Source organism: Hippopotamus amphibius, chromosome X (assembly GCF_030028045.1).
Source record: "Hippopotamus amphibius kiboko isolate mHipAmp2 chromosome X, mHipAmp2.hap2, whole genome shotgun sequence".
Classification (NCBI taxonomy): domain Eukaryota; kingdom Metazoa; phylum Chordata; class Mammalia; order Artiodactyla; family Hippopotamidae; genus Hippopotamus; species Hippopotamus amphibius.
The window spans coordinates 18,311,086-18,327,092 of NC_080203.1; the positions used below are offsets into that span (position 1 = coordinate 18,311,086).

Here is a 16,007-nt window from a genome sequence, read left to right on the forward strand (position 1 = left end):
CCCAATTGAAAGAAGACTTATTTCTCCTCTTGGTATAGGAAGAAAGATTTGGGGACTTCACACCTCTGCTGCAAAGGTCACTAGGCTTCATGACTATTCAAAGTGAGACTGGAAGCCCACTTCTTTCCAGGAGGCCTTCTGCTGAGAGATTTCTGCAGGTGCTCCCAATCTGTGAATTGTACAAACAGGAGGGTGCAACTCTCCTAAGGTTGACTACCTTGAGTGTTTAACTCATCTACATTCTACCATGGTGCGTGGACCACCGGGTCATATGAGCTGGACTGCATAGTCACAGTGCACAGAGCTCCTAGGAAGGACAATTTAATGCTGCCACTGTCCTGCCTGCCCACGGGAAAGATCATGTGGCAGAGAGGGTTATGAGGCTTCATGGTGTGCACAGTGCTATGCATTTGGCCATCATGTTGCCCCACCCACCGTGATGGTTAAGTTTATGTGCCAACTTGACTGGCTGTGGGATACCCAAATTAAACATTATTTCTGGTTGTATCTGTGAGGGTGTTTCTGGATGAGATTAGCATTTGAATTGGTGACTCCCTAAAATCGAGGGCCTCCCCCATGTGGGTGGGCATCATCTAATTCATTTTTTGAAAAATACGTAGTTCTTTTTTTTTTCATTTTTTAAAAATACATCTTTATTGGATTATAACTGCTTTACAATATGGTGTTCGTTTCTGATGTACAACAAAGTGAATCATCTATAGGTATACATATATCCCGATATCCCCTCCCTCTTGAGCCTCCCTCCCACCATCCCTATCGCAATCCTTTATGTCATCACAAAGCACAGAGCTGATCTCCCTGTGCTATGCAGCAGCTTCCCACTAGCTATCTATTTTACACTTGGGAGTATATATATGTCAATGCTACTCTCTCACTACGTCCCACCTACCCTTTCTCCCCTGTGTCCTCAAGTCTGTTCTCTACATCTGCAGCTTTATTCCTGCTCTGCCACTAGGTTCATTGTACCATTTTTCTAGATTCCATATATGTGTTAGCATACACTTTTTGTTTTTCTCTTTCTGACTTACTTCACTCTATATGACAGATTCTAGGTCCATCCACCTCACTACAAATAACTCACTTTCATTTCATTTTATGGCTGAGTAATATTCCATTGAATATAAGGGCCACATCTTCTGTAGCCATTCATCTGTTGATGGACATTTAGGTTGCTTCCATGTCCTGGCTATTGTAAATAGTGTTGCAGTAAACATTGTGGTACATGTTTCTTTTTGGATTATGGTGTTCTCAGGGTATATGCCCATTAGTGGAATTGCTGGGTCATATAATAGTTCCATTTTTAGGTTTTTAAGGAAACTCCATACTGTTTTCCATAGTGGCTGTATCAAGGTACCTTCCCACCAACAGTGCAGGAGGGTTCCCTTTTCTCCACAGCTTCTCCAGTAGTTATTGTTCCTAGATTGTTTGATGATGGCCATTATGACCCCAGCAATCATTCTTGTTTCATTCATACTTCATTCCACATTCATGGTCTGTCTACAGACAATAATCACTTACTTCCTATCTGCCGATTCCTGTGGACCTGAGCTTGAGGTATCCTGTTTGGATTCATAACACAATGATTCCTCCTATAAATTGAATATCCTTCATTGTTGTTTGTGTCTCAGTTTCCAAACTGGTAGAGTGAGGATACTAATCAGAACCACGTCATCAGACTGCCGTGGCACTTAGTGAGTTAAAGGAAGGCATTGAGACCAGTGCCCAACACACACTAAGCTCTCATGTAAAGTTAACCATGACTGTCATCTTATCACCATGCATGTCTCTGGTCAAATATCACCTCCTTTCTGCAGGCTTTCCCATGCTATCCCTGACAACACTAATCTACTTTTTCTAATTCCTTTTTACTTACGATTCATGGGATGTCCCTGGTGGTCCAGTGGTTACCCATTCATATAAGATAATCCACATCTTACAACACGTTGGCCAGTTTTCCAATTGTTTGTTCCACAATTTGTTACTTTCATCTATGCTAAAGTCTCTGTTTATTGATGTATTAAGTGTTGTACATGTCTTCATGTATATGTCAATTTCCCAAATTGTACACCCGTTTCCAATGCGTCAGCTTAGTAGCTTATGTTTTCCTTATATAATATAACTCAATATACAGCACCATACATATGAAGATTCAATAGCACATAAGGAGATTCTGAAGTGGTACCTTTTATTAGGAGATAGCCAGGAATATTCCCCCTTGAGAATTTCATCAACTCCCTTCTCCATGCGTTGGTTTCGCTGGAATGCACAATGTGCGTGATGCTCTGATAGAGGAATTGGCAAACAATGTTCCAAAGATGTGGCTGACTACCTCAGGCCTGTCTCTCAGGTAAGGATGCACCAGGCTGAAATGTGTGTTGCACGAGAGTTGATGTGGCACATTGGAGACAGAGGAGGCAGTTTAAAGGCTTAAGGAGGAGCAAGTGCACCGGAGCAGGAGTGTGAAAGAACATGGCCTTCTAGGGAAGAACACATATTCTGGCCAGATTGGAGAAGAGAGTACATGATATAAGTGGCAGAAGATAAGGAGGAAAAGATAAGTGGCCCATAGGAAGGAACCATGAGTTAGATGTGCTAAACTCCACTGAGATCCAGTTTGCTTTTCCAATCTGTCATTTAGGGTGTCAGTGTGCAGAACAGATCAAAACAGAGGATCGCCAGAAAAAGGGAGGCCATTCGGCTCCAAGAAGGTTGTTAGAGTCCAGCTGGGTGGTAACGAATGCTGGAGCTGCAAAGATTCAATGAAAACATGGGTGAACATGGCATGGAGCGTATGGGCAGTGGCCGCTATGTGAAGAAAGGCAGCTCAAGGAGTCAGGGGCTACTGCCAGATTGATGGTGCCATTGCCTGGATGCGTGGTGGTCCCACCAAGGGAAAAGAGACACAAGGGCAGAACAGTGTGGCAGAGAAAAGAAGGAAAGGCAAAGATTTCATGTTGCCAGAAGTTTGAGGTGTCGATGAGATTCGGAAAAAAACGTGAATAGCAGTTGAGTGGAAATACTGTCTAGAGTTGAGGGAAGAAGAAAGATCCGGAGTGGAGATTTCTTTCAGGAGGTTTGGCGTGAGAGTCATGGTGCAGATGAGCTCTCCAGAGGACAGGGAATGGGCTGAGAAGAGGGTCAGCAGAACTGCAAGGAAGGCTTAGATTTTGAGGGAGTGCTCACCACTTGATGGCAAGAGGAGAGACATAGGGACCGAGTCAGGAGTGCAGAAGCTGAGATGCAGCAGGTCTTGGCTTGATCCTCTGTCTCTGCAATGCCAGGAGTATTACAGCATCCTGGTGCTGGTGCTCTCATCACCTGCCCCTCCTACACCTAAAGGTATCTCTGTGGCTCATTTACCTGTTTGTTCAGAGACGCACGTCCTGACATGCTGGCCAGAAGAAAAGAATTTGTCAATGTGTCCACAGTCAATAGAGCTGAGTAGACAATTCACAAATGGCTGTAGACTCTGGACCCAGTAACAGACCCCTAGCTGCTTCCCCTCCTCCATGTATTCCTGGTCTCCTTAGCACCTTCACACCCCCAACTCTTAGCTGGTGCGCTATACATTGCCACCCCACTCAGACTCTAGCCTGAAATCCTCGCCTCCCAGAGTCCCTCAGAACCCACTCTTTAATGTTAAGAGCTTTTGTTGAGGTATAATTGACATACAATCAACAGCATATATTTAAAGTGTACAATTTGATATTTTTTCTTATTGGTAATGTATATATGACAACCCAGTCTCCCAATTCAGAACCCACTCTTGCTCTCTCTCCTCCTGCACCCTTCTAGAGCATCATGCCAGCTGTTTTGGGTGCTGGAGCCCATGGGAAGACTGGCGACTTTCAGGGAGCACGGACCAATTGCTGTACTTCCTCTCCCAAGGAATGTGTTCCTGGGATGAACGGCATATTGGGCCATGTTTTCCACCTACAGTACAAACTTCTGGAAGTGGATCCTCTGGGACAAAAGGTCTTAGACATTTATACTATTTTGATATCATTGTGGAAATGGCTTCCCGAAACTGGTAACTTTTTTTACCCTTTAAAAATCTGAGAGTGATGACAAGAATAGATATAATTTATTGCAACAACATTCAGTTAAATGATACCATCGTGGCAAGAGGAAGTGGGAAGAAGAAAAGTTTGGTCTCTTATATGCTTCTCATTTAGTAACCGATCTCAACATCCTGAGGACTACCAAGCAGGAATTCAGACCAGTGTCAGTGAGATTAGGCTACATTCCAAATGTAGCACACATTAACTCTGGGGTATCCAGGAACCACTACCCACAAGACACACCTATTAAGAAGCTCTGGATGGACCTAGAATCTGTCATATAGTGAAGTATGTCAGAAAGAGAAAAAACAAAGACCGTATGCTAACGTATATATATGGAATCTAGAAAAATGGTACTGATGAACCTAGTGGTAGGGCAGGAAGAGAGATGGAAACATAGAAAACAGGGTTGAGGACACAGTGGGGGAAGGGGTAGCTGGGGTGAAGTGAGAGAGTTGCACTAACATATATACACTATCAGGTGTAAAATAGATGGCTAGCGGGAAGCTGCTGTAGAGCACAGGGAGAGGAGCTCGGTGCTCTGTGATGACCTCGGGGGGTGGTGTGGGGAGGGTGGGAGGGAGGCTCAAAAGGGTGGGGATATGGGGGTATATGTATACATAAAGCTGATTCACTCTGTTTTACAGCAAAAACTAACACAACATTGTAAAGAAATTGTACTCCAATAAAGATGTGGGAAAAAAAGGCGCTCTAGCAGGCCTTCTTTCAACTAAATCTCTATTTCAGCCGTGCAAAACCATTATGCAGGTCTTACATAACCTTTTATTGTCTTTCTTTCCACATTCCTCTACTTTGAAGGATCACTTACAAAGAACATGTCCTCTGAAGTTAAAATCTCTGTTTTTTCACTTCTGAGCCTTATGCCCTTAGGCAAGTGACTGAACCCACCTGTGAAACATGACCATTGTAAGCATGTAGCAGGCCTGTTGTAGGAACAGAGAAAAAAGTGGAAAAGGTACAGCCAGACTCCTAGCACTTCGAAGGAGTTCAATAAGTGATAGCAATTTTATGCACAAAGATGCAGTGCCAAGACCCTCTGCTCAAGGAAGTATTCATTGAGTTTGATACAATGATTCACCTAAGGTCATATTCATGTTAATAAAGATTAACCAATAATTAAGCACATTTCAGTTCCCAGTTTAAGTGTGTTACATGTAGTTACTCATTGAATCTTCACAAGAACCTTTTAAGGTGGATACTGATACCCTTCTATTTTACACATGAGGACATAGAGATTCAGAGACATCATGTAGTTTTTCTGGAGCCACGTGCCTCGGTGGTACCAAAGACACAGTCACATGCCAGGAAACTGGCTTCACACCCCCAGCTCTTAGCTGGGGAGCAATGTATTGTCTCCCCACTCAGACTGTAGACTGAAATCTCAGCCTGAAATTCAAATCCACTTTTCTTATTTGTCTAAACAAAATCTGAGAGAATTTCCATTTCTTCATGACCTTATCAAAATGGGATACTCAGTACTTTGTTTACATTTAAAAATCTACTGGACAAAAACCAATATATTATGAATGTATTTTACTTTTTTTTCAAAAATAGAGAAAGGAGTGTAATTATTGTTTATATTTGGTCCTAAAGCTTTTGCTCACCACTGTGAAAGTATTACTTCAAGAAAGGTCATTCATCCTTCCGCCCAAGTTTCAACCGCAGCCTAACCCCACCTCCGCCCCAGCCCCAGCCCAAGTGTCATCCACCTCTCCCTGCCCCACACTTCCCCGCCCCTTGCACCTCAAACCCTGAGCCTCATACCCCACCACGGGCACCCTCGCACCCACTTTCCATGTGACAGTCCCAGTGTTCCACTGTTGCGTGGCCATTGCACCCAAGCCTGCAATGTCGTGCCCCAGCAGGGACCTGGGATTGCTGGTGGGGGCAGAAGGTGAGGACCACAGCTTCCAGGAAGCAGAATATGCTGCCATCAACTCCATGTTGGACCAGATCAACTCCTGCCTGGACCACCTAGAAGAGAAGAATGACCACCACCTTGCCTGCCTCCAGGAGCTGCTTGAATCCAACCGACTGTTGCACCCTGAGCTCAAGCAACAGCTCAGAATGGCCCACAGCAATGCCAATCCCTAGGCTTTGGGAGCCTCCAGCCAGGTTCTGGCCGGAGCCCTCAATACCTGGCTTAGATACCTTTTCAAGGGCTGCCCTACAGATCTTCTGGGGCCTTTTGCCTGCCTTGGCTACCCTTCTGCTTCTTCCCTTGGCATGCCTGGGCCAGCCTGCACCTCTGCGCATCCCCATTCTGGGGCCAGGTGTGGGCCAGTGACACACTCACCTTGAGTGCCTGCCTGCCAAACTTGTGAACACCCCCACTCTACCCAGGCCTTGAGTGTCCACATTAAACAGGTCTCCAACACCAAAAAAAAAAAAAAGATATGAAGAAAAGAGAAGAAAAGAAAATAAAAGAAAAGGAGGGAGGAAAGGTGGTGGCAAAGTAGAAGGATGTGGAATGCATCCCTCTTCACAGATGCATCAGGAATACATCAAAAGACACAATAATTCCCACAGAAGATCAGCTGAACGCCAGCAGATGACCTCGGACACCAGAAAGGACTGCAAAGATCCTGACATAACTGGGTAGGACAGAGGGGAAAAAAAAAGAGAAAGAAGAGGAGAAGAAAAGAAAGGGACAGGTCCCACACCCTGGGGTGGGGGGATCTGAACCAGAGGGGAGATTGACGAATTGGGGGAAACATCCCTTATCTGATGGGGAAACCCCTTCTCCAATGGGGAATTTCCCTGGGTCAGAAGGGAGACATTTGGGACTGTTCAAAGAGGGTGAAGCGGCTTATCTGTGGCAGATGGGAAAGAGTGAGAAATACACAGAGGGTCCGCACCACGGCTCAGCGTGTCCGGACTGAGACGTGGGTTCACAGCTGAACAGGGGGTCTGGGAGCTTGAACGTGGGAACCAGAGAACTGGTTCAGGGTGAGAAACATTGTTGTCAGTGGGGAGACAGACTGAGAGGACAGGAGGGAAGAAATCTGCAGTGGAGAAAGCCTACCATGGAAAGCTGGGCGGCCATGACAGTGGCTCGCTACTGTTGATTCAGAAGCAGGGGGGAGGAGCTGCGGGTGTAGCCTCTTTCTTGGTACCTGCAATGGACAAAGGAAGGACCCCTCTGGGCCTGGCTAACGCACTCAGGGATAACAAAGGCCCCCAGGCAGGGCGGGCCTAGAGTGCCTGCAGCCGAGAGCCAAAAGTCTGCAGAGTGGCCCAGATCTGGAGACATTCTGTTTACATCAGAGCCACTGGTGTCCCTCTGCAACAGGCACCACCACGGCTGACTGAGCCACCATGACCCAAGCAGGGCACCCCGGTGGAGTTTTAGCAAGGGGGAGGAGCCACGGTTGGAGTCGCTTTCTTGGCCTGAGCCGCCCAAGCTGCTATGATACAGACAGGGTGCCACTGTTCACTCACTCCCAGGGGAAGGAGCCACTATTGTACCCCCTCTCTCCCCACACGCTGGCGCTTACAGACGAACAATAAAGGAAGCTCTGCTGGTCACAGAATAACACAAAAAGCCCAAGGTACATAGAAGGACACACAGCTGAGACCCCAAGGAAACAGAAATATTATTATTAATTCTATTGATCTAGTCCATTCTGGGGTCAGTTCTAGCTTTTTTTTTTAAATTAATTATGATCTTAGTCCTAAGGGATCTACATGTTTTATAACATATTTTTTATTCTATTTTTAATTCTATTTTTAATTTTAGCCTTTTTTTATATTTCTATTTGTAGCTAAGTTTTTTGTAGTGCTGACTTTATCCCTCTTACCTTCTTTTCATCTCTATGTTTTACACATTTCTAATTTTTTCTTTTTCTTTTCATATTTCCAGTCACACTACGCTCTTCTGTTGCCCTGTCTTCTATCCTTTTTTAGTTTCTTTTATCTTTATATACTTATAACCAACATTATCACTCGGCTCTGTTTCCTTGCTTTATTCTCCAGAAGACACACTGCTTTCGTTTTTATTCTTAGGTTTGCTCTTTATCTTAGTTCTGATTATAATTGTCTAATTTTGTTTTGGGAATCTTCAGTTTGTCTGGTTGTACTCCTGCTCTTTATTATATTTGACCCTAGCTTTCAAAATGTCTCTGGATATGTGTATGTGTGTGTTTGGTTTTTTTTGTTGTTGTTGTTAATTAATTACGATCTTAGTCCTAAGGGATCTACACATATTATAACATATTTTTTATTCTTTTATTCTATTTGTTCTTCTATTTTTAAATTTAGAGTTTTTACATATTTCTATTTCTAGCTAAGTTTTTTGTAATGCTAACTTTATCTCTTCTACCTTCTTTCCTTCTCTTTTTTACATTTCAATTTTTTTCTCTCTTCTTTCTCTTTTCATATTTCCAGTCACACTATGCTCTTCTGTTGCCCTGTCTTCTATCATTTTTTAGTTCATTTTATCTTAATATACTTATAAGCAATATTATAGGTCTGCTCTGTTTCCTTGCTTTATTCTCCAGATGACATACTGCTTTGGTTTTTATTATTAGGTTTTGTCTTTATCTTAGTTCTAAGTATAATTCTCTGATTTCGTTCTGAGAATCTTCAGTCTGTCTGGGAGTACTCTTGCTCTTTTTTATATTTGATCCTAGCTTTCAAAACCTCCCTGGATTTGTTTTTGTGTGTGTGTGGTTGTTTTTCTGTTTTTTGTTTTTTGTTTGTTTTGAATTTTTATTGGTGTTCTCTTTGATTGTCTGATGGCATACTGGGGTTCTTCTGTCAGGTCTTTCTAGTGCCTTATGTTCTATTGGACTCAGTATTTGTGTGTCTTATACATGTATATGTTTCCTTGATTTAGTATTTGTTTGACTCAACACTCTGCCATTAGTGTGGGGCTTGGACAGTCTTCTTTAAACCCCTTTATTGCCAGGACAAGCAACCTCTGAAGTCTGGACTACTCCATCAGAAGTTGAGTAGGAGGATCTGGGGAGGGAGCACTGAATCCAGGATACTAGACTACTAGGGAGTCCTAAGACACAGGGAAGAGTAACTGCAGAGAACTCTCACAGAGCCCTGTATCAGAGACGAAGACTCAGCTTCGTCCGACTGTCTGCAACTGCCAGTGCTGGACACCTCACACCAGACTACAAACAAGACAGGAACACAAACCCACCCATCAGCACACAGACTACCTAAAGCCATATTAACTTCACAGACACCCTAAAACACACCACTTGACATGGCCCTGCTCATCAGAGAGAAAAGACTCAGAGCCACACACCAGAAAGTAGACACCAGACCTCCCCACCAGGAAGCCTACTCAAGACACTGGACAAACCCCACCACAATGGGCAGAGGGCAGAAACAAGAGGAATTACTACTAGGCAGTATAGGGAAAGGAGACAGCAAATCCTATACTTAGGCAAAATGAGAAAACAAAGAAACACCATGCAGGCAAAGGAGCGGGAAAAAACCCCACAAGACCAAATCAAGGAAGAGGAAATAGGCAAATTGCCTAAAAAAGAATTCAGAGTAATGATAGTAAAGATGATCCAAAATCACAATAACAAAATAGAAAAATACAAGAAACAGTTAATAAGGACTCAGAAGAACTAAAGGGCAAACAAACAGTAATGGACAACAAAATAACGGAAATTAAAAATACTCTAGATGCTATAACCAGCAAAATAATGGAGGCAGAAGAACGAATAAGTGAGTTGGAAGAAAGAATGGGGGAAATTACTGCCACAGAGCTGAAAAGAGAAAAGAAAACAAAAAGAATGGAAGACAGTCTCAGAGACCTTGGTGACAGCATTAAGCGCACCAATATTTGAATCACAGGCATCCCAGAAGAAGAAGAAAAAAAGAAAGGATCTCAGAAAATATTTGAAGAGGTTATAGTGGGAAACTTCCCCAACATGGGGAAGGAAATAATTAATCAAGTCCAAGAAACACAGAGAGTCTCATACAGAATAAACCCAAGGAGAAATACACTGAGGCACATATTAATCAAACTAATGAAAATTAAACACAAAGAAAAAATATTAAAGCAGCAAGAGAAAAGCAACAAATAAAATATAAGGGAAAATCATTAAGGATAACAGCTGATCTTTCTGCAGAAACCCTGCAGGCCAGAAGGGAACAGCAGGATATACTGAAAGTCCTGAAAGAAAAAAACCTACAGCCAAGAGTACTATACCCAGCAAGAATCTCATTCAGATACGACAGAGAAATCAAAAGCTTTACAGACAAGCAAAAGTTAAGAGAATTCAGCACCACCAAAACAGCCTTACAACAATTGTTAAAGGAACTTTTCTAACACAAGAAACACAAGAGAAGGGAAACACCTACAAAAACAAACCCAAGACAATTAAGAAAATGGTAATCGGAACACACATGTCAATAATCACCTTAAATGTAAGTGGATTAAATGCTCCAACCAAAAGACACAGACTGGCTGAATGGATACAAGAACAAAACCCTTCCATATGCTGCCTACAAGAAACCCATTTCAGACCAAGGAGTACATATAGACTGAAAGTAAAGGGATGGAAAAAGATATTCCATGCAAATGGAAGCCAAAAGAAAGCGGAAGTAGCAATACTCATATCAGACAAATTAGACTTTAAAGTAAAGACTATTACAAGAGACGAGGAAGGACACTACATAATGATCAAGGGATCAATCCAAGAAGAACATATAACAATTTGTAAATATCTATGCACCCAACATAGGAGCACCTCAATACATAAGGCAAATGCTAACAACCATAAAAGGAGAAATCGACAGTAACACAATAATAGTAGGAGACTTGAACACTCCACTTACATCAATGGACAGATCATCCAAACAGAAAATAAATAAAGACACACAAGCTTTAAATGACACATTAGACCATCTCGACTTAATTGATATTTATAGGACCTTCCATCCAAAAGCTACAGAATACACTTCCTTCTCAAGTGCACATGGAACATTTTCCAGGATAGGTCACATCTTGGGTCACAAATCAAGCCTTGGTAAATTCAAGAAAATAGAAATCATATCAAGCATCTTCTCAGACCACAACGCCATGAGACTGGATATCAATTACAGGAAAAAAACTGCAAAAAAATACAAACACATGGAGGCTAAAAAATACGCTATTAAAACAACCAAGAAATCACTAAAGAAATCAAAGAAGAAATCAAAAAATAACTGGAAACAAATGACAATGAAAACACAATAACCCAAAACCTATGGGATGCAGCAAAAGCAGTTCTAAGAGGGAAGTTTATAGCAATACACTCCTATCTCAAGAAACAAGAAAAAAAATGAAAAAATAGCCAAACCTTACACCTAAAACAATTAGAGAAAGAATTAAAAAAACCCAAAGTGAGCAGGAAGAAAGAAATCATACAGATCATATAAGAAATAAATGAAAAAGAAATGAAGGAAACAATAGCAAAGATCAATGAAACTAACAGCTGGTTCTTTGAGAAGATAAACAAAATTGATAAACTATTAGCCAGACTCATCAGGAAAAGAAAAGGGAGAAGAAGCAAATCAACAGAATTAGAAATGAAAAAGGAGAAGTAACAATGGACACCGCAGAAATACAAAAGATCATGAGAGACTACTACAAGCAACTATATGCCAATTAAATGGATAACCTGGAAGAAATGGATAAATTCTTAAATAGTACAATCTTCCAAAACAGAACCAGGAAGAAATAGAAAATATAGACAGACCAATCACAAGCACTGAAATTGAGACTGTGATTAAAAATCTGCCATCAAACAAAAGCCCAGGGCCAGATGGCTGCACAGGCGAATTCTATCAAACATTTAGAGAAGGGCTGACACCTATCCTTCTCAAACTCTTCCAAATTATAGCAGTAGGAGGAACACTCCCAAACTCATTCTACAAGGCCACCATCACCCTGATACCAAAACCAGGCAAAGATGTCACAAAAAAAGAAAATTACAGGCCAATATCACTGATGAATATACATGCAAAAATCCTCAACAAAATACTAGCCAACAGAATCCAACAGCACATTACAAAGGTCATACACCATGATCAAGTGGGGCTTATGCTGGGAATGCAAGGATTCTTCAATATACACAAATCAATCAATGTGATACATCACATTAACAAATTGAAAGATAAAAACCATATGATAATCTCAATAGATGCAGGAAAAGCTTTGACAAACTTCAACATCCATTTATGATAAAAACACTCCAGAAAGTGGGCATAGAAGGAAGTTACCTCAACATTATAAAAGTCATATATGACATGTACAATGGAATATTACTCAGCTATAAAAAGGGATGAGATGGAGCTATATGTCATGAGGTGGATAGACCTAGAGTCTGTCATACAGAGTGAAGTAAGTCAGAAAGAGAAAGACAAATATTGTATGCTAACTCACATATACGGAATCTAAAAATGGTACTGATGAACTCAGTGACAAGAATAAGGACGCAGATGCAGAGAATGGACTGGAGAACTCGAGGGTTGGGAGGGGGCGGGGGTGAAGGGGAAGCTGAGACGAAGCGAGAGAGTAGCACAGACATATATATACTACCAACTGTAAAATAGTCAGTGGGCAGTTGTTGTACAACAAAGGGAGTTCAACTCGAGGATGGAAGATGCCTTAGAGGACTGGGATGGGGAGGATGGGGGGGACTCGAGGGAGGGTGGGGGGGGAGTCGAGGGAGGGAGGGAATACGGGGATATGTGTATAAAAACAGATGATTGAACTTGGTGTACCCCCCAAAAATAATAAATATAAAAATAAAATTAAAAAAAAAAGTCATATATGACAAACCAATTGCCAACATCATTCTAAGTGGTGAAAAACTGAAAGCATTCCCTATAAGGACAGGAAAAGACAAGGGTGCCCACACTCGCCACTATTATTCAACACAGTTTTGGAAGTGTTAGCCACAGCAATCAGAGAATAAAATGAAATGAAAGGAATCCAGATTGGAAAAGAGGGAGTAAAATTGTCACTCTTTGCAGATGACATGATATTATACACAGAAAACCCTAAAGATTATACCAGAAAACTGCTAGCACTAATCAACGAATTTAGTAAAGTAGCAGGATACAAAATGAATGCACAGAAATCTCTTGCATTCCTATACACTAACAATGAAAGAGCAGAAAGAGAAATGAAGCAAACTCTCCCGTTTACCATTGCAACAAAAAGAATAAAATACCTAGGACTAAACCTGCCTAAGGAGGCAAAAGGCCTGTATGCAGAAAACTATAAGACACTGATGAAAGAAATCAGAGACGATACAAACAGATGGAGGGACATACCATGTTCTTGGATTGGAAGAATCAACATTGTGAAAATGACTATACCACCCAAAGCAATTTGCAGATTCAACACGATCCCGATCAAATTACCAACGGCATTTTCCACAGAACTAGAACAAGAAATCTCACGATTTACGCGGAAACGCAAAACACCCTGAACAGCCAAAGCAATCTTGAGAAGGAAAGATGGAGTTTGTGGAATTAGGCTTCCTGACTTCAAAGTATACTACAAGGCTACAGTGATCAAGACAGTATGGTACTGGCACAAAAACAGAAATGTAGATCAATGGAACCGAATAGATAGACCGGAGGTAAACCCAAGCACATATGGGCACCTTATCTTTGACAAAGGAGGCAAGAATATACAATGGAAACAAATACAGCCTCTTTAGTAAGTGGTACTGGGAAAAGTGAATAGCTACGTGCAAAAGAATGAAATCAAAACACTTCCTAACACCATACACAAAAATAAACTCAACATGGATTAAAGACCGAAATGTAAGGTCAGACACTATAAAACTCTTAGAGGAAAACATAGGCAGAACACTCCACGATAGAAACCAAAGCAAAATCCTTTTGGACCCTCCACCTAGCATAATGGAAATAAAGTCAAAAATAAACAAATGGGACCCAATGAAATTTAAATGCTTTTGCACAGTGAAAGAAACCATAAACAAGACACGAAGACAACCCTCAGAATGGGAGAAAATATTTGCCAATGAAGCAACGGACAAAGGATTAATCTCCAAAATATACAAGAAGTTCATGCAGCTTCATACCATAAAAGCAAATAACCCAATCCACAAATGGGCAGAAGACCTATATAGACATTTCTCCAAAGAAGACATGTAGATGACTAACAAACACATGAAAAGATGCTCAACATCCCTAATCATTAGAGAAAAGCAAGTCAAAGCCACAATGAGGTATCACCTCACACCAGTCAGAATGACAATCATCAAAAAATCTGGAAGCAACAAGTGCTGGAGAGGGTGCATAGAAATGGGAACCCTCTTGCACTGTTGGTGGGAATGTAAATTGGTACAGCAACTATGGAAAAGAGTATGGAGGTTCCTTAAAAAACTAAAAATAGAACTACCCTATGACCCAGCAATCCCACTCCTGGGCATACACCCTGCGTAAACCATAATCCAAAAAAAAAAACATGTACCACAATGTTCATTGCAGCACTATTTACAATAGCCAGGACGTGGAAGCAACCTAAATGCCCATCAACAGATGAATGGATAAAGGAGATGTGGCACATATATTCAACGAAATATTACTCAGCCATAAAAAGGAATGAAATGGAGTTATTTGTAGTGAGGTGTCTGTCATACAGAGTGAAGTAAGCCAGAAAGAGGAAAGCAAACACCATATGCTAACACATATATACGGAATCTAAAAAAATGGTACAGATGAACCCAGTGACAGGGCAAGAATAAAGATGCAGGTGTAGAGAAAAGACTTAAGGACACAGGAGGGAAAGGGGAGGTGGGACGTAGTGAGAGAGTAGCACTGACATATATACACTACCAAATGTAAAATAGATAGCTGGTGGGAAGCTGCTGCATAGTACAGGGAGATCAGCTCTGTGCTTTGTAACATCCTAGAGGGGTGGGGTAGGGAGGGTGGGAGGGAGGCTCAAGAGGGAGGGGATATGGGGATATATGTATACACATAACTGATTCACTTGGCTGTACATCAGAAACTAACAACATTGTACAGCAGTTATACTCCAATAAAGATGTATTTAAAAAATAGATAAATAAAAAGCATTACATATTTGAAAACAAAAAGAATGAATGGTGGGAATTCCCTGGAGGTTCTGTGATTAGGACTCGGTGCTTTCACTGCTATGGGCCAGGGTCGGATCCCTGGTCAGGGAACAAAATCCCACAAGCTGCAGTGAAACAAACAAAAAAAGGAATGGTGACCACAGATGGAGGAGACATCAGTGATCTGAGGGATAGGACCTGTGTGGTACTGGTCATCATACGCGAGGGATCGAGAGGGACCAGCATGTATCCATCTGCGGCGGCCAGTCAGAGAGACAAGCTTAGTGGCACATGGGCAAAGACTTGGCAGATTCTGGGACAGGATTCACATCAACAGCCTGTTTCCCTTCTCTTCCCTCCCCATGTGCATTAGGTTCCCAGATCCATCACTTCACCAGTTGCTGGACAAGGCCTGCAACAACTCTCCTGCCCTCTGGATCTTTGTCAGAGTCTTAAGCCACAACCCCAGTTCCGGAAGAGCTCACCTACATAAGCTTTCTCTGAGCTTGCAAACGAGCAGCCAGATTCTAGTGGAAAAGACACCCATCTGGGCCAATGACTGTGTCCTTAGCACTGCCCAATATCTGCCTGTCTGTTTGTGGTATCTTAGTTTCCTCACCCACAGTTTGGAACTACTTTTAACGTATTGGATTTTGCTGTTTCGTCTGCGTTCTACTTGAGGACTATAACAGCTGCATCTGGCTGAAGTGTTCCAGGTTAGTTGTCACAGTGATTCAAAGAAACAGAACCAATAAGAGATGTTTTATATCTACATATGTGTGTGTGTATATATATATGTAGGAGGTTTATCTTTTTTATTTATTTATTTATTTCT

General features: G+C 41.8%; 1 protein-coding gene across 1 annotated transcript; it reads left to right on the top strand.

Annotated features, from left to right (window-relative positions):
- Nucleotides 1-5,951: 5,951 nt before the first annotated feature.
- Nucleotides 5,952-6,197, top strand: LOC130841334 (bublin coiled-coil protein-like). The gene has a single exon (XM_057717452.1). It carries the CDS (start codon nt 5,952-5,954, stop codon nt 6,195-6,197), a length of 246 nt encoding a protein of 81 aa, XP_057573435.1.
- Nucleotides 6,198-16,007: the final 9,810 nt, after the last annotated feature.